The sequence below is a fragment of the Callorhinus ursinus genome, unplaced genomic scaffold (genome assembly GCF_003265705.2).
Source record: "Callorhinus ursinus isolate GAN/ISIS: 27379988/994484 unplaced genomic scaffold, GSC_fseal_2.0 scaffold5, whole genome shotgun sequence".
NCBI classification, from domain to species: Eukaryota; Metazoa; Chordata; class Mammalia; order Carnivora; family Otariidae; genus Callorhinus; species Callorhinus ursinus.
In genome coordinates this window covers 43233311-43261309 of record NW_027397067.1, presented here as the reverse complement: position 1 = coordinate 43261309, position 27999 = coordinate 43233311, and the positions used below count along the sequence as shown (strand labels likewise).

Below are 27999 nucleotides of genomic sequence, written 5' to 3'. Positions count from 1 at the left end.
AGTTCCACTGTCAACTTAAAGGCAACTAAGCCACTTCCTTTGTTTTCCAGGTTTTGATTAGTACAAAGTTCCTATTTTTCATCAGCCAAATGTACTTTCCTTAAGGGAATTCTCCCATTGGTCCCAGTACCCGCCCCCATGATCTACATTAAATAAATCACCTTTCTGATTATTATGATTGCCCCTCTTTGCACGGAGAAAGGAAAGAGAAGCACACATTGACCACCTACTCTGCTCCAGGACATCACAATAACCCCACCAAATAGGGATGATGATTTCTTATCTAAGGGCTTGGAAGGTAAGAAATGTTAAGAAACTTGTCCAAGGACACATGGCCTAGAAGTCCTAGAGCAGAAATCTGAGCCCAAACTCACCTCTTTTCTACTCTACTACATTGCCTCCCAAAGTCAATTATCAACATGCTCCTTATCATCTCTTCTACAGACCACCTAAATGTCCCTGGTTTCTTCAGACTTTCCTCCTTAGAGCACATGTTCTCCAGACCTTTCCTGATGGTGGTCACTCTCTAAACATGCTCCAATTTGTCACTGTCCCCCTCAAAATGCAACATAAGACTGGAATACCATTCCCAGAGTGGCCAGACCATCTTGCCTGCCTTGCTTGCCTGGAAAGCCATCTTATCTGCCAGGATGGCTTCACTGACTTCAGAAGCATGGTAGCCCTATCATACATTTACCTGATAGAGCTACAACCCCACGTCTTTCTCATATGAGCTAGTTTCAAGTCAGAGTTCATCTAGCCTTTACTTATACTACTGATTCTAACAAATTTTGATGGCATTCTGTTGGATTCCTCTCTTGGTTAGTTTTGAGACAGTATTTCAATATGTTATGTGGCATATTAGCTGCCTCTCTCACTTTAGGTTGTTGGAAAATTTTAAAAGTAGTTCTAGTCTTCAATGTTCTGATACAAGTCACTGTAAGAATGTTGACCATGCCAAGACCAAGGGCAAAGCCTCAAGACATTCTATTAGAGACTTCCAAAGAGTGGCTACTAATTAATGTTCTTTGTACAGTTGTCTACCCAATTGTGATTCCAGTGAGCTATTTTTAACCATATATTTCTTCACCTCCTTCACAGTTTATACAATAAAAGACTTTGTAAAAACACCTTGCTGAAATTTGCCCAAATCATCCTTTCTCCCAGTGTGTTCTGTGGAACATTTGCTCAGTAGAGTATTTTAAATAGGTTTCTTTGGTGCAGGATTTCTCAGAAACTTTAACGTGCTAATATGCACTGTGACTAGGAGGAGGTATATTAGCATACTGGGTTTCTCAGAGTTGAGGTGGGTTGTTTTTTAAATCAATATTATTTTTTAGCTTAGATGGGATTTGTACTCTGGAGATTTGATCTCCCAGTCTGGTAATCCTGTGAAAAAGGACACATTAGCCTTGCATGGTTTGTTCTTAGTGAACCTCTGCTAATGCTCAGTGATTAATGCTTTCTTCTGTAAGGATGGTCACAGACCACCTTTAATAACTTGTTCTAGAACTTTACTGTGGATTAATGCCAAGCATGTTGATTTGTAGTTTACAAAATCTACCTCTTTCCTCCTCTCTCCTAATGACGCTTTCTTGTTTCTCAGGGCTGAACCAACAACAGCTCTAAAATTCAGCACCATGTTGACATGGTGTTTACCTGGAGTTGACATTTCTAACACAGGTAGGTGCTACCTTGGGCTCTGATTCCTTTCTACCAATGCATGTTCTGCCTTTTCCCAGGTTGTATATCACGCTATTGATGGGAAACATATAAAGGAATAACTCTCTTGTGCTCAAGGTAGAGTCCTCACTGACTCTGCGTCAGACTTGTTTCTCCCACTGCTTCCCATGGACCTCCTGCCTCCTCTTTGCTAATTCATAGTCATTTCCTTCTAGAACCAGCTGGATGATCTCTTACTTCATTTAGGTTCTTCCTGACCCACATCATCTCTCCATTCCTATATTCCTGTGTTGTGCATGTATTGACTTGTCCTGTTTCCTCTTATCATCTTTTCATTCAAGAATTCATTCATCCAACAAATATACCTACTGTGTTAGGTGTGGGGTATCTGAGAGTGGACAAGCCAAAACCAATCATGGAGTCAATAATCCTGCAGGGAAGACAGATGATGTACAGGAAGTAAGAGTTACAAGAGGAGGTGGACCGTGCTGTGGGGGTGGTAAGCTAGTCTGGGTGTTGATGAAGGTCTTCCTACCAAAGCAATGTTCTAACTGAGAACAAAAGGATGTGGGATGAGTTTACTAGGGGAATAGTGGAGGCAGGATGTGATGGGAAAGACCCCGGTGAATATTCAAGTGATAAAAACAGGCCAGAATGACTGGAGCGCAGAGGTGAGGGGAAGATGGTACGCAGGAGGGCCAGAAATGGACTCAGGAGCCATAGTAAAGAGCAAAGAGAAATCACAGAAGGCTAAGGCTCTACAGCAGGGAAATAAGACACAATAAAATGTAATCAGACTGAACTCTTTTTTTTCGAACAGCAGACACCAATCTTTCGTTTTCCTTTCTTGTCCTATACGTTACTTGCAAAAACTCTCCCTACCTCCTTTTAAAAAAAATTGTCCTTAGCACTTTCCAAATTGCAGCCCAGGCTTTGGCCACTACGGATACGCGACTTTTCCGTGGGTTCTGTCCCTCTTTTTATAAGCATCCCTGGCTATCGATGTGCTGTTCTTGTACACGCCTTTTAAAATTCTGAACTTGTTAGTGATAGAAGGCTTCTGAGGGTGGAGCCGGTTCTGGAGGTGAGAAATACACAGTGCTGGGGGAGGAAGAAAGATGTTTGGTTGGAAGGACGAATACCTTAAACACAGGAAGCCTTGGTGGCTGCACGAGCAACACACGGCTCACTTGCTTCAGTAACTTGCAGGAGGATGTGGTGGACGGGGGCAGGAGCACGGGAGCATGGATCTGGGGGCAGCCCAAACCCTAGCTCTGGTGCAGCCAGCTCTGTGCCTCTGGCCAAGTTACTTGACTACTCTGGGCTTCCGTGCCTTTTCTTTTCTTTCTTTCCTTCCCTCCCCGCCCAATTTCTTTGTCATTGTGGTAAAACATACATAACATAAAATTTACCATTTTAAGTGTACAGTTCAGTGGTTCTAAATATATTCATAATGTTGTGCCACCATCATCACCATCCATCTCCAGAACTCTTTTTACCTTATAAAACCAAAACTCTGTATCTGTTAAATAACAACTCTCCATTTCCACCTTCCCCTCTGCCTCCGGCCACCACCCTTATGTTTCTGTCCTTGTGATTTTGACCACAGTGCTTCCCGTCAGTGGAATCTTACAGTATTTGTCCTTCGAGTGGCTTAGTTCACTCAGCACAATGTCCTCAAGGTTCCTCCATGTGGCCACATATTGAAGCATTCTCTTCCTTTTTAAGCCTGAACAATATTCCATTTTATGTCTGTACCCGATTTTGTTTATCCGTTCACCTACGCAGAGACACCTGGGTTCCTTCCATGTTTCAGCTATCATGACTAGGGCTGCTGTGAACACGGGCGCACAAATATCTCTTCAAGACTCCACTTTCAATTCTTTTGGACAATATACCCAGATTTACCCAGTGGAATTGCTGGATCATCTGGTAGCTCTATTTTTAGTTTTTTGAAGAACCGCCATACTGTTTTCCCCGGAAGTTACATCATTTCACGTTCCCACCAACATCACACAAGGGTTCCAGTTTCTCCATGTCCTTGCTGACACTTGCTATTTTGTTTGTTGTTTTGGATGGCAGCCATCCTAATGGATGTGAGGAGCCCCTTGCTGTCTTGACCTGTGAACCACAGGGGTCTAACCACAAGCTGACCCTAAGCCCCTTCCTCTGAGTGTCTCCTGCTTCCTCCATCTGTATGTGTGTGTGTTACAGCATGAAGGTTAGGTCACGCGGGCTCTTCGCCATCCATCCACAACCTCCTTCTTCAATAGTTTGCGAGGCAGAGTTGGACTGCAGAAACAGCATCTGGGAGCAACTCTTTTTGGATTGGAAAGGAGGTGAAAATGTGCTATTCCATGTCATTTCCTCAGCCATCTTTAATACAGCCCGGTCTTCTGGCTTCAGTCAGCAGGAGGGATCGGTAGGCTGATTACGGGATCGTAATCTTGCAGAATGGCCGGTCGGCCTCTCCCCGCAGCCAAGGGAGTGATTTATTTTTGGCTGAGTTAACCCCCAGAGAAGTCAGATTCACACAGACACTGGCTCGGAAGAGGCAGATGTTGCACATGGCTTTCTTGAGGAAACACAGAAGTGCTTCATCCAGGGGATAAAACATTTTACTCAACGGTCTGTCATTGCCTGTGTGGAAAGCTTGTGGCAAGCAGATGCGAGAGGGAAGAACATTTGTGTTCAAAAGCAGAAATAATTCCCCAAACTAAAGTGGTCACAGCAGGATAAAGTCAGCAGGATGAAAGAGAATCATTTCACTTTGGGGAGAACCACCAATGGAAGGGCCTTTCTTTTGGGGGCTCTTTTCTCACTAAAGCAGTAACCAGGCCTTGCAAGATATGAAAAGAACATCTTCCCTCGATGCCCAGCAGACACAGCCCCTGGCGGCCCAGCCCCTGTGGCTCTGGAAGGAACCCCCAAGAACACTGCTGTCACCATCTGAGAACCAGAGGGGCTGCAGGTCTCGTCGGGAAGGAAGCGGCTTACGTGGGAGCAGGAACTTCTCTGTAAACTGTCAGATGAGATGAAGCACATCCAGCCAGCCTCACCGGGAAAGAACCAGAACCCTGGGAAACAGGAAATCTGTGGCAGCAGAACATTGTCGTCTGCCTTCATAACCTGGCACCCACTTGCAGCATGTGCTGGGGGCAAGCTGTCCCGGGCATGTGACGAGCTGCTGAGAGGCCAAAGGGCACGAGGACGGGGGTAAAGCTTAACTCTTCCCGTGCTTAGGGGAATCTCCCGGGTGGGTTAGCTGGTCCCCGGCAGTGATGGATACTGAGGCCCCAAAGGAGGGCTCACCGTGAAGGAAGAAGGTGCCTAGCTGGTGAACGGGGCTCCACTTTGATTTTCTCATTTCCTTTTTGAAGTTCAACTTACAAACCTCAGTCCAAATACAAGGCTGGCTGTATTAGTCAAGGTTCTCCAGAGAACAGAACCAATAGGATACCTCTATCTTTATCTGTCTATATGAGACTTGCCAGGAATTGGCTTACACGGAGGCTGAGAAGTCCCAAAACCCATGGTCTGCAAGCTAGAGAACCATGAAAGCTGGTGAATGGTGTAATCCAGTCTAACGGTCTGAGAACTGTGCATGTGTGTGGGGGTGGGGGGGCGGGGGGGGAGTCATGGTCTGAGTTTGAAAAGCCCAAGAACCAGGAGCAATAATGTCCAAGAAGATCGATGTCTCAGCTCAAGCAGGGAGAGCAAATTCGCCCTTCCTTCACCTTTTTGTTCTATTCAGGCCATCAGTGGGCTGGAGGATGCCCACCCACGTTAGTGAGGGCCATCTGCTTTACTCAGCCGCTGATTCAAATGCTAATCTCTCCGACAGATACCCTGTCTGTGGTGACACACCCAGAAATAACGTTTTACTAGCTGTCTGGGCCTCCCTCAGCCCAGTCAGGGGTGACATGTAAAATTAACCACCCCACTGACCTAGACATTTTCTTTGGCCACCACTGCTGGGCTTATCTTCAGTTTCTGTTGAAATTACTTAGATGTCCATAAACAGAAACTTCCGGCAGGGACACAATATTGAGACCCGCAGTGGAGGTGATCCGGGGGGGCAAAATGTACACTTCCACGTGGGCGTTTTTGGGAACCTTAGCCCTCTCATCCGTGCCGTGTGTGTGATCTGGCTGGTCCCACCCTCGAGCTGAGCCTGGCATTCTGTGAATCCAATGTGGTCCAAAGGAAAGGACAGGAAGACGTCGTGAAGGGTGAGTGTGGGGGTGAGTAGGTGCCTGTGAGAGTATGTGTTTCCGTGCGGGGACATGATTGTGACTTTAAGTGCCGCATTCTCACATGCACTGCTCTGCTGTCAGCATCCTTGCTGACCACACACGGAAACACACAATCCTATCGACTTTAACAGATGCTCTGGCAGACTTGGGCTATGATAACAGTGGCTTGGGAACTCTGAGACTCTGGGTGTTTTTTTTCAGCTTTCACCCATCCTTGTGAGCTGGGTCGAGGTCGGGTTTAAGGGGAAAAGTGCTGAACGCCAGCACAGCAATCCCAGGCGTTGTGGTCTGTGGTCTGAGATGGGCAAGAAGAATTCATACGGTGACCGAGTGGTTCCTTTCCGCCTCAGCAGAGTGGGGAGCTGCTTCTGTCCAGCTTGTGAAATTGAAGCTGGAGCTGACCCACCACCGGAATGAAAATTCAAACCCACGCCACCCTTTGGTCTTCAGGATGACTCTGCGCCCGTCCTTACTGCTAGTGGCAGCAGCAAGTCTGTTCCGAGAGGGTGCAGAACCTTGACTGATAAGAGGGACAGGTGGAGAATTTCAAAAGTCTTTCAGGAAAACCTCCTCCTAGAGAGTTACAACTGGGGTGACACACCCGGGCTTGCTAAGTGAGAACATCAGGGTTTGGTGTGGGGTGGCGTGGCACTAGGTCGGCAGGAAGAGTGTGGGTATGGGACAGTCACCTACTATCCTGTCTGTGAAGAGTGGCTTCCAAAGTATTTGGCCAGTGAGTCACCAGAAAACTGCTCTCTCTCATTCGTATCTCCACGGGATATTTCACGGCTCTCTGTTCTCCCTAGAAATATGGTGGTGATGGTGGGGGGGGGGGCAGACCCTTAGATATCAAAGCCATACGCATACCATATTAAAACAAAACAAAACAAAACCCAGGCCATTCCGTTATTGCTGACCATAGGAATTCAGTATTTATAATTTACATTCTTTCCCATACTTCGCTGTTTTTCAGAAGTGAAGAGCAGAGGTTTATGGCCTCACCAGATCATAAATCCGATTCCTGAGGGTGGAGGGAGCTGCTGCAGGCTGAGGAGCTGCCTTCCGACAGCTTGCAGAATGCGTCAAAACATCAGGAAAAGAACCCAAACAGAGATGGGATCTGCTTCAAGGAATGACAGCTTGACTCATTTGAGGCCACGCAAAGGGCTGATGAGGCCAGAGTCCATCTCCTCATATGACACCGGTATTCCTTCCATCCAGCATGCAACCAGCCAAAATCACACAGGGAGTCCACATGTGGAGAGAGGCTTGGAGGTTCGGCCATCCCTAACACAGCGAGCACCTGAGAGAGGGGTCACACTGTCGCCTTCCAGGGTGAGGGCAGACAAGGGCCCGGGCTCCCCCATTTGAGCAGGCTTCTCACTGTCCATGTGTCTGCCACGGATGCCGGCTGGAAGCCAGGTGACGGCAGGTCCGTGGAGGCTCTGGTCTGGCAATGGGGCATGAGACCTGTGCACAAGAATCGATTCAAGGAGCCTGGAGTGAAGAAAGAGCATTAAGCTCTGCGCTGATCCGACAGCCTCTAATGGCTGTGTGCTCTTGGGTCAAATACTTACCCTCCCTAGGCCTCATGACCCCAGAAAATGGGGATACCACCACCAAACTCACTGGATTCAAAGATAATACACATACATACATGCACCCGGACCCACGGGGCAGGCGAGGGGCAGTTTCAGGGATGCTCTTTTCCCCTGGAGTTGAAAATACCATCCTGCTGCCTGGCTCAGGAGCAAGGCCAGCTGAGTGCTTCTCCTGCCCTAGGAAGATTCAGGGGGGCGAGGGGGACTCCACCCAGAGGTCTTTCTAAGGTTCCCAGTCCTCTGAAAGCCTGTCTGGGAGGTATGTTAGCAGGGGCCCATTAAACGCATCCCCTTGCTCCTGGTCTGGATTTTGTCTGCTCCAAAATAAGGTAGAGGATTCTAAACATTTTGAAAGCTGGAGATTTTTCTTAAGCCTTTCCTGGGTTGCAACCATAAAATACCTGATCAGTCCATGACGTATGCAGTCAGAATGACGAGAATGAGCCAAAGCAGCCCTTTGTCAGGTGAGCGGGCATAGTGAAGGTTTATGGTCCAGATTTTCCAGTATGGATTAGTACATAAACCCTGCCTGCGATTTGACACTGTAATTAAGGCTATTCTATGTATCCTTCAGACATGAAAATACAGTATTTTGGTTCTTGAGTCCTAGATTTTTCTACTTTTCTCTTAAAGGCAAACAAACGTTATTTCTGGTGGTTTGTAAAACCTCAAGTCGTCTTTCCTGAGCATCCAGAACGGGGACACGGCCTAAGTAGAAACACCAGCGTCTGAGGCCTGGGGGAGACTGCACTGGGGGTGGGGGTGGGGGTGGGGTAGGAGGCCAGGCAGATCTAAGAAAACCTTCCAGACACTGGGGGACATTATTGGTGCCCACAACTTGCAGGCCCTCTGAACATGTTTTCAGAGCCTTCCAGTAACAGAAAAAATAATTAATACCCGGGGCGCAGAGGTTCACGTGTGAGCCCGGAACGGCTAAGGAGGCTGGCGGTCGGCTGCATCAGCTGTGAAAGCAAAACTCTTGAGCAAATTCTATTTTCTTGAATGGTGTTCCTGTCCTTGCTGGGTGTATGAGCAGGGGATGGATTTGCCAATGCTCTTCTCCTTGCTCTAAGAGGACAAGAACGCTGGGGACTTGGGAGTCCCTTTTGCCAACACTGTAGGCAGGAAGCTTGCCTGTCACCCACCCCCTTAGCCAGCTACGTGTGCTCTACACAGAGACTGATTTCCAACCACAGCATCATGATGTATAATAAAAACTAAGCTTAGTTATGGGAGGCCCTGGAGCTACTTGGACCTGTTACAGATCCTTAACAGGGGGAGACTTTAACAACAAGTATTTTCTTATAGAACAGGCAGCTTCAAAATCTACCCAACAAACCTGCAAGAAAGGGAATGTCAGGATAGACAAAGTCACAGATGAACTTCTGAAATGGATTAAAGGCAGTCTTTAGTAAAGAGAGGAAACGAGGAAGATTTTTACAACTCGGCATTCCAACAAACCAAAAAACACAACAAAACAAAAAACACAAAACCAAACAACTCACATGCAACTGCTTCTCTCCTTTTGACTGACATTCATAAATGATTCCTCTGAATTCACAGAAGAAAGTAAAAAAGCCATATTTATTGCACCAAAAATACCAAAGTTCTAATTAAAATTTTTTGTGACCTTCACACCTGTGATAGTCTTAGCATCAGGTTTCGAACAAAATGTGATCAAGGAAATATTGTAAAAACTGAATTATTATGGGCCAGTAACGAGACTCTGCAGCCCATTGGTCTTAGCCATGACCAATGCCGACCCTTGCAAAGCACCAAATCTCAAATACAACCCTTGCAAATGCACACACACTTATGAAGGAAAGACATGCATTTATGATGAAACACTCACTGATAGAAGTCTCGGCTCTCCTTACATCTTGATTTCAATCACATAAGTGAGAAATATACTGAGGATAACAATAGCTGCCTGTGGGATTCCTGGTTCTCTGACAGCAAGAACGCTATAAATGAAGCCCAGCTGGCGAACTCCGTGGTGGGCCCAGGGATTCTGCAGGAGATGCTGAGCATAATTCAAAGAGCACACAAGTCAAATCCCCGGTGTTTTACATGCTCACTTCAGTCTGGTTCTCAATAGTGAATGGGGTGGTTTTATTCCACCCTGCATTCAGCCTCCCCCCTGTAAGGGCCTGACCAAGTGCACTCTTAGAAACAAACAAAACAATCCAGTGTCCACTTCCAAAGGGAGATCCCGGACAGAAGGAGCTATGACTCAGAGAGGCAGCTTCAGAGGGGAGACCACTAGGGCAACCCCTGATATGTTTGGTAAAGAATTTCATTTTATTTCTCCTGGGTGAGTACTTTACTCATGAGCTCACTACAGAAGACGTTCTAGTGGAAATAAGGCTCGCATTTATGGGATGTCTTTTATCATCGAAATGCTTACCAGGTCAATGAAACGTCCTAGCATTGCTGTGGGAGCAGTTTGGCCAAGTCTTTTACAAACAGTGAAAGGAGACACAAGGAAAGCAGGGAAAGGCCACGGAAAGACCAACAATGACAAAAAGGGAAAGGTATCTAACACGCAGTACAGTGCTACTGATGGAGAAAAAGATGCGAAACACTCTTTGCGCATTATGTCCAAAACAATGGTGTCTTTTAAAAGGGCGGTTTGCAAATGGCAAATGTGAGATGATTTGCAAATGCATCGTTTCTGATATTAAATGATGTCTCTGATCTACTGCCATCAGTGAGAGGTCCATTTCCATAGAAACGAGTAGAAAAGTAGGCCAAAGCTGGTAGTATGGTTTCTAGGAGGAACGGCAGCTGAGGTTCCAGCCAGTCATGGAAAGCACTGGTTTTGTAACCACTGTGTCAAGAGCTTTTACTGAAAAGGGGGGGGGGGGAAAGAGCTTAAACTCAAAGAGCAGGCACAGACAGTATTTGAGGACTTTGCTGGGATTTCAGACAAAGCCACGGAAGAAAAACGGTGCCATGCGTGCTTTGCTTTTCAGATATCCCACAGGACAGTCAGCTGCCTCGTGCTAACAGGTGCCTCCCTCTATGCTGGCCTTGGAGAAAGGAACGTGCTGCACCAGTCTGACTGAGCTAAGAGTTAGGAGCGTTCAAGTGCCTGGCCCAGCTCTCCCAGATAATGAACTTGGAAATACTCCGCAATGTGGGCCAGGCGCACAGGAAGGAGAGTCGAGGTAGACCATGTATAGGATACTGTGATACACTCTGGCACTCAGTGCTCAGAAAAGCAGAATGCGTGGGGAAATACTTGCAAAGAAAGTTCACGTTGTATCTAATGTTTTAAAAACGCCTCTTTCATGGGCTATCAAAATGTAGGTGGGTTTATGCAACAAGCACCTCTGCTGTCTCAGCCCTTTCTGGGAAGGACGGGGTTGCCGTGTGGACCACATGTGAATGCGGAGCCCGGGGGGAGCCTCAGAGCCGACCCCCCCAGTCACCGTTCCAGGAGAACGGACGCAGGTGCCCCTCCACCGGCAATGCGCCCGGCTGCTGCAGCAATGCTGCCTAATGCTCTCACCCAAGTGAGCGAGGGCACAGGATGTGACCCCAGCTCTGCATGATTCATTTAACCCCTTCACCCTGGAATTCCTTTGCAGAAAAAGAAAAACATGACACTTGTAGGGTGAAAGATTTCCTTGAAGGGGGAAAAGACATTGAAAGCTCTGCTCTGTGAAATGAAGGAAGAAGAGGATTTCTTTAGGCAAAATTAGATCTCTAGGCCAATCAGCTGAGCATCGGCCGCCTGTTAGAGGAAAAAACCCAGCCCGGTGGATGTAACCACATGAACACACAATGACGATCTTGTTCATTTCCTCTGGCTCACCCGGGGATCGGAGGAAACAGAACGTGCGTCTGTAAGCCCTCTAAAATACCTCACTTCCCCCTCTGCTCACTGTATAGAGCACGTACGCATTCACATCACCCTCAAGTCACTTGAAGAATCCAGTGACTGCTTACAAACGGTGAAAAATACCAATACGATGCGAAGAAACGAGCATTTCACAGAGACTCCTCTTTGATGGACTTTAACGTGAATTATTTTATTTAAAACAGGAATCCATCAGAGGTGGTGAATTATCGGGGTAAGTAAATGTGCTAGAGCATGGCACGGATGAAAGGTAATACTCACCAGCACCTCACATGGGACTAAAAGACAATGAGCCACACAGCACGGAGGAAAACCAACACCATGGAGAAGGCACCTGGCTAGGAGAGAAGCCCGGCGGGCACTGTGTGTGCACTGTGGATACGTCGGGACAGACGACACTGGGAGCGGACGGACCAGGTTCTGACCTGAAGCCCGGGAGCCTCTGTGGGTAGCGAACCTTTCCTCAAGCCGGTTTTCCACCCACCGCACACGGTTTAAGGTCCTAGAGAGGGGACGCGTTTGCAAGAGAGCAACAAACACTCTCCCGCATTTTATCTCCAGGAGAGAGAGGTGCCCTCCCCAACTCAGTTTCAGCAGTGGCTTCTAACTTAAAACCGTACCAACAATGATAAAATAAAAGACAGAATAGGGGCCTGAACTCAGACCCATCGGTCGAATGGGAGAGGCAGATTCATAAAAATAAAGTCCGGTCACCAGTCCGAACGTGCTGCGAACGCCCCGTCTCAGTGACTGGCGACCGCAGCGGACCACAGTAGGTGCAAGCGCGGCGCTGCCCGGGGCAGCAGGGAGGGAGCCGCCGCCCCCCGCCCGCCAACGCTCCGCACGCCTACCCGTGACCGCACGCCAAGTGCTGAAGTTGGAAGAGACCTTGAATTGGCAAAGGATGCCTGGGGTGGCCGGGTCTGTGGGAAACAAGACTCACGCTCTCAAAGAATGACCCCCGAGCCCCCTCTCCTCATCCCGATGGCACTGCATGTTTGCCCTCCTCACAGGGAGAGCCACACCATTCTGTTTCCCCTCTCAGTTCTAGGCACTCTCTGGGACATCTGCGATGAGCCAGGCTCTTCTCATTTCTTCCCCACTCCGTTGGTGACTTTTGACTTGGAATGTCGATTCCTTCTTCTGGAAGAGTGGCTTTCGTTGTTGCCTGGATGCTTGGGTGGGCTGTCCTCAGAACCTGGCCAAAGGAAGGAGAATACGCCGTCACCCTGGCTTGCGGGGAATTGAGGGCTCACTTCTCAGATTTGCAGTTCTCCCTGCTCAGACCTGCCCAAAGTGCAGGCTCTTCTGCTGATACTTGCACTCCATCTAGTGGCCTCATGAATACACAAAGGCAAGGCCCAGAAATACAGCTTATGCCTGCGTATGCAAGGAGAAGGGGGTGGGGGTGGGGGAGCTTCCCGAAGAATTTTTACATTCTTGCTGTGTAAGGTGGACTGTGCTCACGGTGATGGGCTCCAGAACGGAGAGGACAAATGACATCAAAGCACAAGGAAGAACAATGAAACCACAGGGGTGTCGAGTCTACTCTCACAAGCAAAGGAGGCCTCACCTAGATTTCCATGCCTTGACCCGTTTACACACTAGAGTTTCTACATCCCCAAACTGAAAGGATTCCTGGCTTTACAAAATGAAAGATATTATGCCCTCTATCATCCGATCCAGAGAATACCTTTAAAAACCAGGCCCCTGCTGCTCATGACAGCTCTGGAGCCTCCCACTGAAGATGCCACACACCTTCGTTCGAGATGCTCACGGTCTGCAGGGACACACTTATTATTTGTTTGGGACCTCGGAGAAAAACTTCCACATCAGCCGGATGCTGAGCTGCCAGCAGCTGTCAGCCAGGTGGAGGGTGAAAGTGGAGGGGAGCAGGCTGCGGGTGGGCCTTCCACGTAGTGGGGTGTAAGGAAGGCTTGCGAGAGAGAAGCAAAACTGCCTGGCATCAGGCTGCCTCTGCCCTGAGGCTGAGCACAAGGCCACCCTCCAGCCCAGCAGTCAAGCCAGACAGTTCTCTGTTCCAGGGCTCAGATCCAGGCCCTCCACCCAAGACAGCCACTAAAAACATAAGTTCCCAGAGTTTTGGTCTCCATTGCAAAGGCCATTTGGCTTAGTCCAAGGGATTCTTCGATCACTCTGAAGTTCTTTTTTTCTTTCTTTCTTTCTTTCTTTTTTTTTTTTTTACGATTCTGTCTACCTTTCCTTTCAACATACCTCTACCACTGCCTACTTCCTGCAGTCTTTTCACTGGAGAGGGGCTTAGAAGTGCCAAGAATCGATCTGTGAGGAGCTGGTTCTGAATGAGGAAGCCCTAGGGAACCCCTCAGCCCACTAGTATCAGCATTCCAAAACAGGGTGCCCATCGACCCCTTGATTCAGGTGCCCAGCCACTCAGCAGAGAGCGTGCTTGCCTCTTCCCTGGAAAGGACTCTGGAAAGCTTGACCCCAAAAAACTCAGAAAAGCAGTGCAAATGGTAGTGCTTTCCTCTCCGTGGGCCCACGGCTTCTTGGAGCAATTCTGTGAGCTCAAATTCACCATCTCCAGCATTCATAATTCTCTCCCTTCACCCAAGGCTTCTGATTGGCTCATAAGAACTGACAAGAGATTACTGTCCAGTGGAGCCTCCTTGGTGTCATTCCATAAGCCTAATTCTTCAAAATAGCCAGGTGGCCCCAAATCTTTCCAAGAGGCTCCCTGCAGAGGCCAATGGGAAATTCCTGGCTCCACTACTGAAACCTTATACTGGACTGCCTCTTGAATAATAGAAATTAAATTAATCCACCTCTTCTGAGAGACCTCTCCTCCTGGTACGTAATTCTTCCTAATCCTTCTCACTCATGACCAAAGCCAGGAGGAAGAACGTTACCATCAGGATGCCCGAGACAGGTGCAGGCCTCATGACATTTTCCCATCTCAGGAGAGGCAGAACCACACAGCGCCTCTTCTTATGAGGCAAGTTTCTTGGGCAGATCCTGCCAGTATTTGGCAGGTTTCACGAAAAGGTAATGGAGAACATACGACAAGAAGGTCTGAGAACCTTCAGGGCATACATTTATCAACATTCAGAGGATAAATACTGATTCCAAATCTCCTTATGGGGCCTCAGGAGGAAGAGAACTCAATAAAGTTTTTAAACAATGAGTGAGAGATACCTTTTGAGCCTTTCCCATGAGACCAGGAGATGTCTGGACTGTAGGTGCCATCTTCACACTCTGAGTACGTCTAGGGAGAGAGGGAAACTTAGTGATGGAGCTTCAAGTACTCTCCGGGGTGGGGCAAGGCCAGCAAGTGAGGCTGCTCCGCCCCTGGGTCACCAGCAAGTGGCAGAACCTCCTCACACTCCTGTTCCTCAGCTATAAAACCACAACTGTCTCCCAGGGGCTACAGCATCAATCTTCTAGAAGTACTGGGGTCAGTTCCTCAGACTTAAGGTATGAATCAAGGATGAAAGCTGTATTTTACTTAAGAAGATATTACACTTTGTGGTAGACTACCAATGTAGCATGGTGTGTTCAGCCTGCTCACGTCTACTTCCTAACTGTAACCCCTGTGTCTCCTACGAGGTGGGCAGGGCAGGCGTTTTATGAGGGGGAGCCCCAGGCTGGGTCACAAAGAGGCCCGCACAACGTCCAAGAGCTGGGAAGAAAACCCAGCCTTTCAAAAACCAGTCCAGGGCTCTCTGTGCGATTTTATTTTTAAACAGACACATAACTGGGTTTTAAACCCCTTACAAAAGGAGGACAGAAATAGTGACCTATTGAGCAGGGCACTCACAAGCATGGGCAGCCACTGATAGGGGACGAATCCTGAACTGGTTGTTTCCGCAGTGGCCAAGACTGAAGGTGTGTGCTCACAGTGCTGGCCACGCCATAGTCTCAGATGAACCCCCCCACCAAAGCTCCAAGCAGAACGTGATCATTTTAAAGTGGGACCCTTCCATACCTTTTCTCGGTGACCATAGTGCTCTGCATACCAAACCATGCCATAGAGACACAGGAAGGTGGTGAAAGCCTGGAAGAGAAAAACAAGCACATTTCATACACAATGTTGCACCAAAAAAATCCCATTTCCCAGGATTTCAGGGTTTCAACAGTAATGCATACAAGACGGCTCGATGTGGCTTTGCCATCTCTCCTAGGACACCGGTTACACAGTGGCAGAGATGAACCCCAGGAGACGAGTGTGTGTGTGTGTGTGTGTGTGTGTGTGTGAGAGAGAGAGAGAGAGAGAGAGAGAGAGAGTGGGGGAGGGCATCCCCCAAAGCTTCAGACACGAGTCATGATGAGAACCTAGTGACTACTTATGATGCCGATAATCAGAATGCAAGATCATTTTTCGATGGCGGATAAGGTGGGATGCATTCTCTGCACGGCTTTGCAGGTTTTTATATACTTTATGTCTGGTTCTCATGGCCCATCCTCTGCCGCCAGCACTGGGAAGTTAAAAGGACTCAGCTGGTAAGCTTCTGTGGGGAAGAGGAGTTCTAAATGAGAAGGGAGTTTCATTCGGTCTGGGATCACAGTGTCGCTGGAGGGCATCGAGGACCGACGCCCACGGTGTCTGAGTGGGTGGCGGGCACAGCGGGACACAGCTGCCCATGTCTCTGCACCACTTTCTCAACTCCTTTTTTGTCTCAGCGGCCCCACCCCAACCCCGGTTCTGGTTGCTTTTGTTTTTCCTCTTTGAGTCGACAGGAAAACACAGAGAAAACAAAACCGCTTTGGAAGCAAGCCCCAGAGTGAAATGAGAAGGGAGTGGTCTGCGGGTACCCAGAGGCAGGGATGACCTCTACTTCCCCGACAACTCCCCACCCACCTTGCACCGCACCCTAAATTATGCTCTAATTTAAGCAAATAATAGCATCTATGGAAATCCAAAGTCTTCAAATGTGCCAAAGCACTAAAAATCAGGGAGAAGTTTCTGGTTGCCTTGCTGGAGCAATGAAGGAGAGAGGGGGAGTGAGGACAGAAGAGTCCCCGCCAGGCCCTGCAGCCAAGCCTGACCTTCCCGACTGTAAGTGAATCACCAAAACAAAACTACCCTTGTCCATCCCCGTTCTGTCTTCAGGATGCCTCGCCTCGGGAACTGACTGACACCGGAGAAAGAAAAGCATCAGGGGAACACTTGAGGGTGGAGCCGAGCCTGCAGGGAAGGCGGGCGGGGGGGGGGGGGGCTCTGAATTCTCATCACCCCAGCGTGCAGTCCAACTCTGGCCCAGTTCCTGTCAGTCAGCCATGTTTACGGAGTGTCGGCTGGGTGCACAGTGTCACCTTAAGTGCAAAAAAGACAGGAGTCCGAGTACTCTGGAGGGCCTTCTTCTATGTCAATGAAGTGGGAATACTGGCGTGGTGGAGACAACATGAAATGTTAAGACTCACTGGTTCATTTTATTTTAAAGCCATATGCAAGTGGGCGTATATCTGCAGATGAGGGATTTAAAGAAAAGGAAGCTCATATCCTCCCCCATCAAAAAATTAGACAATGAATGAATATATTAAGATGACAAAAAGAAAATAACTTCTAACCTTTAACATATTCTAGGACTTGCTCAAGATTTCTAATCTACACCACCATTAAATGTACCATTTTCATGGGATGGAAAGAGCGGGGAAGCCTAGATTTGCAGGGTGTCAAGCTCATGTAGGTGTTCCCTCCTTTACAAAGAGCAAAATAGGCTGTCTTAGGTTTGGGGGTAGGGGGTGGGGAGTGGGGGGCAGGTTCTACCTCTCCAGACCAGAAGGCTGGCCAGATAGCTGTCACTCCACTAGACTAAGGGGTGGTGAGCTCGGGGCTGGCTGTCATTGCGAATTCCGCCCACTGGAGGGCAGGAGTGTGGAGCTCTGCCTTCCCCAGCCCTGTCCCCGAGAGGGCAGGTGGGGGCAGCTGGGGCTTGCTCCCGCAGAATGGGCTCTGCAATTTGCAGGCAGGCAAACACTGGCAGGTGGTGAGCAACAGGTGCTTATCATCACAATCGCCACACAAAGAGCCTGCCGTGGTGGCCAATTTACCACTTCCCCCCGGGGTACTCAGAGGCCCATTTCACACTTGTCCCGAGGAGACAAAAGCTTGTAATTTACAGGTTTGCAATCACACCTGTGAAAATCTAGGCGCATATCCACTTAAAATGTCAAGGCCTGGATTTAAAAAAGCAATGTACAGATTTTGTTTAAAGAAAGGGAAAGGAAAAAAGGAGAAAGAAAAACTCGTGGGAGGAGGGCCAAGGCAGCACACAGCCAGGGGGGTGTGGTGGCAATAAGGCCGTAGGCCTGGCTTGACTTCCAGTTAGAGTACGGAGCAGGCAAATTTACATAACTGATGAGACAGCTGCTGAGGAGCAGCTTACTAACCAGCATACGGCAAATCTGCTTCTGCATTCGTCTCAAGGTCCGGATCTGTTCTCTTACCAAGCAAGGGGAATAATTAGGGGCTGTTTCTCTGGCCACACTTCTCTCTCTTACTGAATAAGGTTCACCTCACCCTCCTGAGTTTGAGATCAATCTTGATGTTTAATAACGGCCCTGAATATGGGCAGTGGGGACCCCCAATCATCCCAGCCACCGATGGCCTCTTTTCAGGCCAGGTCCCCCTCCATGGCACTCATCACTGATAACACTCATCAGGGGATTCGGCTTGGTCTTCAAAGGCCTGATTTCCTGGGGCTGTTTCTCAGGCCCGGGGCTCTTAAATGCGTATGCTCCTGAGAAGCCCATCCTCAGCCAGTTTTTCCTGCCCCAGCTCGGTTCCCCTAACCCAATCCCAAGGCTCCAACCACGCCCTGCGCGCCAGTGGCCCTCAACTCGTTCACCTCCACTGCTGACCAAGTCTTCCCAGTGTTACTGGACAGACTGGAATTTCCAATGATACAGGACACCTTTGCCTCCAAGTTCTAAGGGTCCCTCAAACCCCAACACCCTAATCAAATTCATCTCCCCGCGACGCCTTAATCAAACTCATCTCCTTTCACTCAGCGAGCTTCTCTGATATCCCCCAATCTGTTACTGCCGCCAACAGCCACCCAGGGGCACAAACTAGAAGCCCTGGAGTTCCCCTCATGCTATCACAAGGGGCCATGTGGCGTCCTGTGGAGCTGATCTCTCCAAGGGCTCTCAGATACAGCCCTCTGGGGCCCCTTGGGGGTTCAGCCGTTAAGTGTCTGCCTTTGGCTCAGGTCATGGTCCTGGAGTCCCCCCATGGAGCCCCGCAGCAGTGGGGAGTCTGCTTCTCCCTCTGCCCCTCACCCCACTTGGGTGCGCTCTCCCCCGACCCTCTCAAATAAGTAAATAAATAAATAAACCTTTAAAAAGAAAAAAAATGCAGCCCTGTCTCTGCGTCCTCCCATGCCACTGCCTTGGGTCAGCCTCTGTCATTTCTTGCCTGGGACCCTCAACACCCTCAGACAGCACTTCTCCTCCCCCCAGACTCTCCCACACCATGCAGCCTCTCTCTGTGAACCAGTGTCTTCCCACTGAACGACAGTCCTTGGATCTCCAACTACAGACACACAGGAGTCCTTCCGAAGCAGATGTCCCTTGTCCCCTCCCCCACACCTTACTCTCCTCCTCCCACTCCCCGAACAGGGCGCCGTCTTCCTGAGACGCTGGGCACGGGCACCGCTGCATGTCTTTGCATGTGCCAGTCTCTCAGCCTGCCTGGACGTCGCTCCTGGCCCCTATCTCTTGAACCCACTCCTTTATTCTCCGTGCATTTGCCAAGTGAGTCCTACGCATCAGAGACTGTATTAGGGTCAGTGCGGACAAGGGGGCAACAAAAACTTCAGTCTTCGTAAGCAAGAGGTACAACGCTGAGGGGAGAATGTAAACAACTCAGAATGACGTGACACTGAGGTTAGAACTCAAAGAAATATGTACCAGGTGCGACCGGTCCCCCAAGGGGACGTAACCAGCCCGCCTGGCTGGGGCGCATTTCATGGAGGGCAGGAATTTAGTTTGGTCTTGGCATGAGTCACTAGGTAGAAAAAGCAGGGAAAAGCATTCAGATGGGGGCAAAGAAAGCACCCTAAGTGAAGACAAGAGAAGTCTGGAAGGATGATTCGTTGAGGTGACTAAGAGCCGTCTGGGGTAGCCCGAGATTCAAGTCCAAGAGGGTGGGTGTGATGAGCGCTCCAGGCGAAGACGGTCCTAAACACACACGTCAGAGTTCACATTCAGCCGGTAGGTTTTGTGGCGGGGATTCTTCCTTCTTGATACTTCTTTCTACACGGAGGAGGCTTTGCTGGTATAATATTTCTGCTTCTCTCCACCCCTCACTCCTTTTGCAGAAGAGTTCTCTCTATTCACGGACGGGGGAATCTGAAATAAGGAGGCTGGACGTTTCCTGTCCTTCCTTGGGTGCTGGGCCACCCACACAGCGGGAGGAGGCCTGCTTCCTGAGGCCAGAGAGTGTGTCTCATTCTGGGCCTCACTCTGCCGAAGCCCCTTGTTGCCGTGCATCTAAAGCTGATATTGAAAAATGTGAAAACTCAGTAATAGAGATGCTATGCTGCTCTCCACGGCCTCCTTTCACCCTATCTTTTAAACTAATCTGAACTGAAAAATGTTGTATTACTGGGCCTTCCCCAGCCCCCGACGTTAGGCTACGGTTCTGAGCAGGGAAAGGGATTCGGATCTGAGTCCTGGAAGATGGCGTGGCGGCAGCATAGAGAATGGCGCCAAGGAGCAGAACGGGGAGGAGGTGCAGGTTCAGAGAGCTGCAAGGACAGCGCGGATGGGGGGTGGGGACGGAGCTGGATGGACTGAACCTGGTGACCCGCTGGTTTCGAGAGGGACAGAGGAGAGGAAGCAGCCCGAGGTTTTTAGCTGGGGCACCTGACGGACGGGAGAGCAGCCACTGCAACCCTTCAAAACCCTGCTCACATGGTAGGTCCAGGGAGACTTCGGCAGCTCCCCAGCTCGTGTGATGCTCTCTCGTGCTCCCTCAGCTCTAGGTACACATCCTTTGTACTGTCTGTCACATGGGAACATGATGAGCTTGCATGGGTCATTCCCATCCGGACCTGGAGATCCTTGGAAGGGGAGACCCTTGTAGGGAGGACAGGGACTCTCTTGCCGGGCTGTCTGGATGTGGGCCCTAGCTCTGCCACGTACTATCTGTGTGACCTTGAGCCCGCTGGTGAACCTCTCTGGGCCTTTATTTCATCTATAAAAGATGGCATATAAAGTACCTCCCCTCCAAGTAATCCTCAAACATGCCATTCATGAGAAGTGCTTAGACCAGCGTCTGGCTCACAGGGAGCATTAATATAATCTTATCATCACCGTCTGCTATCTGTGCAGCTCCAGCATCAGAGGCTGCTTCGATGAACACTCAGTAAACGTCCTGTGAACAAATGACAGACCTGCAGGGACCACGCTGGGTGAAGGAGAGACCGAAGCGGTTCACGTCCTCGATGAAGTGACAATCACACAGGCACCAAGGCAAACCAAAAGTCACCAACGCAAGGGAGCGTACACTAAGTGTCAAATAAGTAAAACAGCAAAGTCTCCAAAACTTAGAGAGGCTGGAGGAGCCCCTGCAGGGCAGATGACCGGAGAGGGCTTCTTGGCCATGGCCTTGGAAAGACCTTGCTGGCCACTGATTCTCCAGGGTGGGGCTGTATGCGGGTGTTGTGAGAAGGGATGCTGCCCCTGTCCCAGGAGCCCTGCCTCCTGCCTCAAGCTCTCGGTGGTCTCCAGGGCTCTGGCACCAGGTGAGGGCAGCACCCGCCTCTGCCCGCCCTCTGCAGTTGGTCCTGCTACAATTCACGCACCCGATGCACGTGCCAGGGAGACATGTGAGAAGCACACGGTTAAAATCTCCAGGCTCCTCCGACGCGCTCCCCTAACCGATCCTTACATCTAGTCTCACTGGGATGGAAAAAATACATTTGAACATTCATTCTGGTGTACAGGTACAAAGGAGATCGTTATTCCCTTTCACTGTTCAAGATAAAACAGGACAGAACAGGCTGAAGGTGCTCTGGCACAGTTCAGATTTCTAACAAGTGACCCTAAAAATAGATGCTGTGAAATGAAAGGCAATAAAAAACACCTTAAAAATACAAAGTTTAGTCTTGCCAAAAAAAAAAAAACCCGAATCTGAAAAAGCCTCTAGAATCAGGCACTAATTTTGAAAAAAAAAAAAAAAAAAAAAACCAGAGGATAAAAACATCTGTTAAATCAGAGTACACTAGAAAATCAGTAAAATCCAGACTGTGGGAAAATGTACAGGACAACAAAGCTAGGTCCTTCGACAAACTGTAAGAGAGACAGAGACAGGAAAAACTATATATCAAGAGACTTAAAAGGCCTGCTGACCAAGTCTAACAAGTGGATGTTGATTCAAATAAACTACTAAAAATACCAAATTTTAAAAAACAGTAGAAGTCTGAACATTGATAAGTATCTGATAGCATTATGAAATTATTCTTTTTCAGATGTGATAATGGTATGGTGGTTGCATTAAACAAAAAGTATTCTGACCTTCTTTTAGGGATGCATCCTGAACTATTAAAGGTGGATCTGTTTCAAAATAATTCAGCATGGGGATGGTGGGTGGGGAATACAAGGAAACAAGAAATCCATGAGGTGGCCACTGTTGAAACTGGATGATGGACGGGTACCTGAGGGGTTGTCTACTTCCACATACATTTGAAATTTTCTATGATTATAACGAAAGCCTGAGTTCATTTTCTGGACCAAGTAAGTGAAAAGTGAAGAATCTTAAGCTTAAATGTAAAATAAGACTTCTCTCCAAAATAATAAAACAATTTAAGAAGAGTAGACACAGAACGGTAGGTTAAGATCCTACTTTACTTTCTTTTTGTTTAATTTAAATTCTATTAATTAACACAGAGTATATTATTAGTCTCAGAAGTCAAGTTTAGAGATTCATCAGTTGCACAGAACACCCAGTGCTCACCACATCACGTGCCCTCCTTAACGCCCATCACCCAGTTACCCCATCCCCCCACCCCCGTCCCCTCTAGCAACCCTGTTCCCTACAGTTCATAATTTCTTATGGTTTGTCTCCCTCTGATTTTGTCTTTTCTTTTTCCCTCCCTTCCCCTATCAGAGAAACACAATTATCATATGATTTCATTCATATGTGCAATTTAAGAAACGAGACAGAGGATGGGGGAAGATCTTACTTCATTTTAAAGAAGAGGAAAAAGTCCCAGGACAGTGGAGCTAGAGGAAGAGCTAGGGCTCTTCCCTTCAGAGAGGAAGATCATCCCACAGGGCGTGGCCCATCAAAGTCAGTCTGTGGGGCAGAAACTGCATGGTCTGAACACCTACAAGAACATCTTACGTGGCCTACAAACCCCAGTCTGTCATCTTGTACACAGACCCTTGAGCAGCCACACATACGCTATGGGGCACTCTAACTGTCCTTGTCCCGTCATGGAGCTGAATTCCCATAAGTGAAATAAATGCACGTATGGTGCACCTGCAGAAGGCATCTGACCAGCACCTGCCCAGGTGACCTGTTTTGGATGCTGGGTGGTCTCATGTGTTTAATCTTGACCTTTAGACTAGTGGCCGGTTTTGGGTTATTAGAAGTAGAAGGTCCTGTCTGCAAATTTCTGAAAGAACTTGATGCACAAGGGTTTTCGTTATTGTTGTTTTGTTTTTTTAAAGAGACACCATGGGGAGTGTTGCTAACACTTTTGGGTAAAGAAGTAATGACTTACCACACAAAGAAGCCAAAGCACAACATAGAGTATTTGAGTCTTAGAGAAGAGATCTTGTCCAAATTTTATGCACACGATAGCTTCCAGGAAACCAATGACCCTAGTCAGACGGAACGAGAGATTAAATATTAATTCTTCTTATCATATGCATTATACATATGCATATATACAGTGCAGGGCTGAGCAAATGCATTACCAGAAATATGCATTATTCCATCATTGTACACTGGTAGCAGGCTCCCCACAAAATGATACATGTGCTATTCCACAGCAATTTCTTCAGAAATAACATATATATTAGATTTAATACAAAGTTTATTTTATTGTTATTTTTTCTTAAGACTTAAATTTTTTTAGAGCAGCTTCAGGTCACAACAAAACTGAGGGCAAAGTAGAGAGATCTGCCATATACCTCCCTGCGTGTCACGACCCCTCCCCCAGAAGGGTCCATTTGTTACAACTGATGAGGCTACAGGGACATATCATCACCACCCGAAGACCACAGTTCACATCGGCGTTCACTCCTGGTGTTGTACATTCTGTGGGTTTGGACTAATGTATAGTGATGTGCATCTACCATTATAGGACCCTGCCCTAAAAACCCCGTGTTCTGCCTATTTGTCTCTCCATACCTCCCCAGATATAATAAAATATTTTTCACATCTTCCTTTCTCCCAGACCAAATACTTTAAGAGCCAGAAGCCTCCAACTCAGCCTATCACCATTGGGGTGAACTGTCACTGCCCCTGTTGGAACCCACTTATTCTGCCACCCGATCTCTTCAGCTGTTGGCAAGTTTTCCTTGTCTCAGGCTGGTATCTGCCTCCTTTTGCCCATGGACCCTGTCTTCCAGTCATACAGGGCGAGTTCGAGCCTTCCGAGTAGTCTTTCAGTGACTTGAAGGCAGCAATCACATCCCCTCCCAGACTTCGAAGCCTTTCCAGATTTAATATTCCCCGTTCTTGCTGACCATATAAATAATCCTTTATCCTCCAAACATAAAAATGTTAAAGAAAACAATTTTGTTTGACTCTTTAGTTAAAAGAGCAAGGTTCTGCATCTTCACGTATGAATATAAAGATGAGATCTTTACTAAAGTTCAGAGGTTGAAGGTAAGAACAGAGGAAGTGAGGATGATAGCGCTGGCTGTGTGATCCCAAAGACTGCCCAAGAATGCGGATTTCACACAACTCCACGTTAGGTGTTCCTAACTCGAGATGGAATCTGGTCAATTAGGGATTGGTGTAGTTGCACAGATACTCTCTCAAAAGGCAAGAAGGGGCTCAGGAGGTCCTTGGTCCCCCTACCCAAGGGCAGACACAAAGGTCACTGACATCATCAAATGTATGGATGGCTCTAAACAACGGAACATCTCAAATCTGAACCGAAGCAGAAAATCTCCTTAACGCATCATTAGAGAGTTTGGGGTTCTTTTCCCTTAGCCCCGACCAAACAATGTTTAGGAGTGGTTGGCCTGAACCTCTAAAGACCACCTCCACCCCACACCACCCGCAACAAAGCATCATTTTCTCTGGGATACAGTGCTGGGCTGAGTGTCACCAGAATGCTCAAGTCAGGACTGTGAGCTGACGCTAGATGGCAGCACAGCACAGGCAGGGGCCCGGGGGGGGAGGGGAGACTCCGAAAGAATACTTAACCTTTGGCTGGGGCTTCCTGAAGAATTACAAGAGCAAGTGCTCAGCCCAGGAAGTCAGGGTGCTCATCTGCCCTTCAGCCAGACGAAACACCCAGTTTACTGTGAGAGTTTTGGGTATTCTACTCGATCCAGTCACCTTTCAAAACCACAGGAACTAGGTCTGTGATTCTCAAACTTCTATGACCTGAGACCCACAGCCAAGAAACACATTTTTCTTTGTGTCACACACACACACAAAACTGAAACAAAAGTTCCACAAAATAATTTGTTCCTTTACTTTGATATTTTTGTATTCTATTTCGTTTTAAGAAAATGCTGGTCAGAACCCACCTAATTGACTTCATAATGGGGGGAAGTTAAAGACAACAGAGCGTTTCAGTCAGGAACTTCAGGGTTAGGATTTGCTCCCTCGTGCTGAGGGATCTTAGCTAAGCTGTGGTACCTGCGTGTGGCCTCCTCAGTGAGCACGTGACCACTGAGCAAAGTTCCGTGGCAGGAAGTGAGGGGAAAGCGGAAGAGATGAGGCACACAGCAACATGGGTCTTGAGGGCCACGTGAGGGTGGGGCTTTTAGTCTGAGGAATGGTTTCGAACAAAGGGCAAAGCAAACATGACTCAATTTCCATTTTAATAGGGTCATTCCGGGGATAGGAGCAGGGAGGTTTCTAATGTGGGGAGAGGACCAGGGGAGTTGCTATGGAGGCGTGAGAAGCAGTGGGAACTGGGATGCATTCAACCCAACAATCACATGGACCTTTTTCCCACCAGTCATTGACCCCCACCCATTATCCCTGGCCCCCTGAGGGAATCCTGATAAAGTCCTTACGGAAGGCTGACGTTTCTTTGTACAAGACCCAAGTGGCTGCTCATTTAGGGCTGAGTCCAAAGGCTTGGGCACACAGGGAGCCCGTGTTACTGAGCCTATCAGCGGCAACTGCACAACCTCCTCACCAAGGGGGGGTGGGGGGGGGCGCAAATTTACATCTCTCTGATCTTTACCAGACTGAACTCAGTGGCCAGATCCTGATTTGATGGAATTCAGTCGTGGCTGTTACTCTGTTTGATGCCTCTGCCCATCCTTATCTTTAATCAGCAAGGTTAGAAGGCAGCCAAACATCTGGGCTGCCTGAGGTGCTCCTGCCTGGGGACGAGGCTGGTCTGCTGACTCGGACCTTCTCGGCTCCCCTTCCCTGGGGAGCCTGCTCCTTCCAGACATGGTACAAATAAAGATGACATTAACGTAGAGTCCAGGGTAAGGAGCTCCTCAGTGGGTGGGACAAGCACGTAGGCAGGTACATTACAGAAACTTGAGACACAAAAGCACTGGGCATACGAGGCAACCCGGAGAAGCAGAGGATGTTTTCAGTTGGCCAACAAAACCCACTTTAGGAGGATGCCACAGCCTGGGTGCACCTGGCATGTACCGAACATACTGCCCCCTGACTGCACGAGAATCCACTGCCGGGATGGCTCACGGTGGGACCCTCCCGCAGTGTAAAGGAGACATGTACACACGGGGCATACCTGCCATACAACCCCGGAACTGGGTTCCGGTTCTGGTTAGGGTGAGCAAAGACAGCTTTTTAGAAGTGATGCTGAGCTAGGCTTTACCATATAGAAATAAAAGGTCCAACTGCGTTCCATGAACTTGCTGACTTCCCAAGAACCCCAAGGGCAGGGTGGGAAGGGTGGGAAGAGGGGCAAAGGGTCCCGGGTGGTATACCCAGGATAGTTCTACTCAACTGTTTTTGCTATTAGGATGTGGGGAAAGATATCATTTGGGGAACAGGATTCAGCTGCTAAAAAAATTTTCGTACCTACTGCCCGAGGTTTTGGGCTGTCAGGGGAGGTGTTTTTGAGGAAGGAAGCAGGCAGTGGCGGGATCGAGGATGGGATGAAGGGAGAGACAGTGGGAAAGGGCAACCGGCTATGAAGCTACCCTAGGAGTGTGCGCACAGAGGGCATGACCCAGAGATGGGCAGAAAGGGGCCGGGGGGGGGAGGTGAGGGACGCAGGAGGCTGTGAACAAAGGTCAGCAGCAAGAGACCGGGGACTGGGTCATGCTGGGAGAGATCAAAATGGGATGAGACCTCCCACAGAGGTCTGTTCCCTTCACACACACCCTCCTCCTGGAAGGACCCTGTGCCTCACAGCTGCTGTCCGTCCTTCCGGGAGAGGTGGGGCGGGGAACCCAAAAAAGGCTGGAAGAACAAGCACAATTATAAGAAATTGTGGAGTGGAGTAAGACGTGGAATGGGCAGCCAGCAGAGGAAACTGAGAAGGAACAGAAAAGTAGGAGGAAAACCAGGCTAGCTACTGCAGAAGGAACAGTTTCAAGATGGCAGATGCTGGGGAGAAGACAGGAGAGCTGTGGATGGAGGAAGGACTTGCTGATTCGGGACTGGCCTTGGCCAGACAGTTCAGCAGAGCACCGGAGATAGCAGCTGATTGTCAAAGGGGCACCAGTAGGGTTAGGATGACATGGAGCTAAGGGCAGTTCTGACAGTGAGGTGGATGCGGTCCTGGAGCCCCCGATGCTCAGCAGACTCTTATCCAACACCCCCAAGGTCCCAGCCAGGAACTTTCTCGGGAAGGAAAAGTGACGGCTCACTCCTGCAATAGCTAAAGCTTTTGGATACCTTCCTTCAGGGCCACATGATCAAACATCCTTTCTTTATACATCAGGCTACTTCTCTCTTGTTTGGAAACTCAATCATAATGAGGGATGCGTGGGGAGAAAGATGAAGATAAAGATGGTATAAAGTGCACCCCTGGGGAATCTGTTCCTATCGGTCTGGCCCTAATGCCCCCACACAGCTGGAAATAGCGTGATGGGACTTTCTAAAGAGAGGAGGGGCCAGCTCTTTCACACTACTGCTTTCTCCTTGGTGGGGTTCCCATTCCTGAGCTGGATGGAGTCCTATCTCTCTGCTGGGCACAGCGTGTTTGAGTATAAAAGGCTTAAAAGCTCAGGTCTATGGCGCAACTGTGGGAGACCACATTGTAAGTCTGTATTTAGTTACATCAGTGAGTAACTAACACAAACTTTTTCTGGGTATAACATTTACAGAGGAAAAGGGAGAGACAGTGGGTCTCTCCCTCTTCACAGTGGGAGTGACAGTGGTTCCTCCTCTTCAGGAGAAAAAATTGTGGAATGGTGGGAAAGACACCTCAGGTGGTCCTGTTTGCCTTCCCCCCCCCGCCCCGCCCACCTCCCCCAAAGCAAA

General features: G+C 48.7%; 1 protein-coding gene across 3 annotated transcripts in view; it reads right to left on the bottom strand.

The window, feature by feature from the left end:
* Window positions 1–27999, bottom strand: part of PTDSS1 (phosphatidylserine synthase 1) — an 84344-nt gene that overhangs the window by 9655 nt on the left and 46690 nt on the right. For 2 of the 3 annotated variants that reach the window (XM_025870870.2, XM_073892995.1), the window contains 4 exons: window positions 23117–23216; window positions 15370–15438; window positions 14580–14649; window positions 11552–12603 (listed from right to left, as the gene is read on the bottom strand). In XM_025870870.2, the coding sequence (XP_025726655.1) occupies window positions 12494–12603; window positions 14580–14649; window positions 15370–15438; window positions 23117–23216 (349 nt within the window). In that variant the 3' untranslated portion in view covers window positions 11552–12493. Of the gene's footprint in view, window positions 1–11551; window positions 12604–14579; window positions 14650–15369; window positions 15439–23116; window positions 23217–27999 lie in introns of those variants that run through there. The other variant, XM_073892994.1, reaches the window with a different exon arrangement.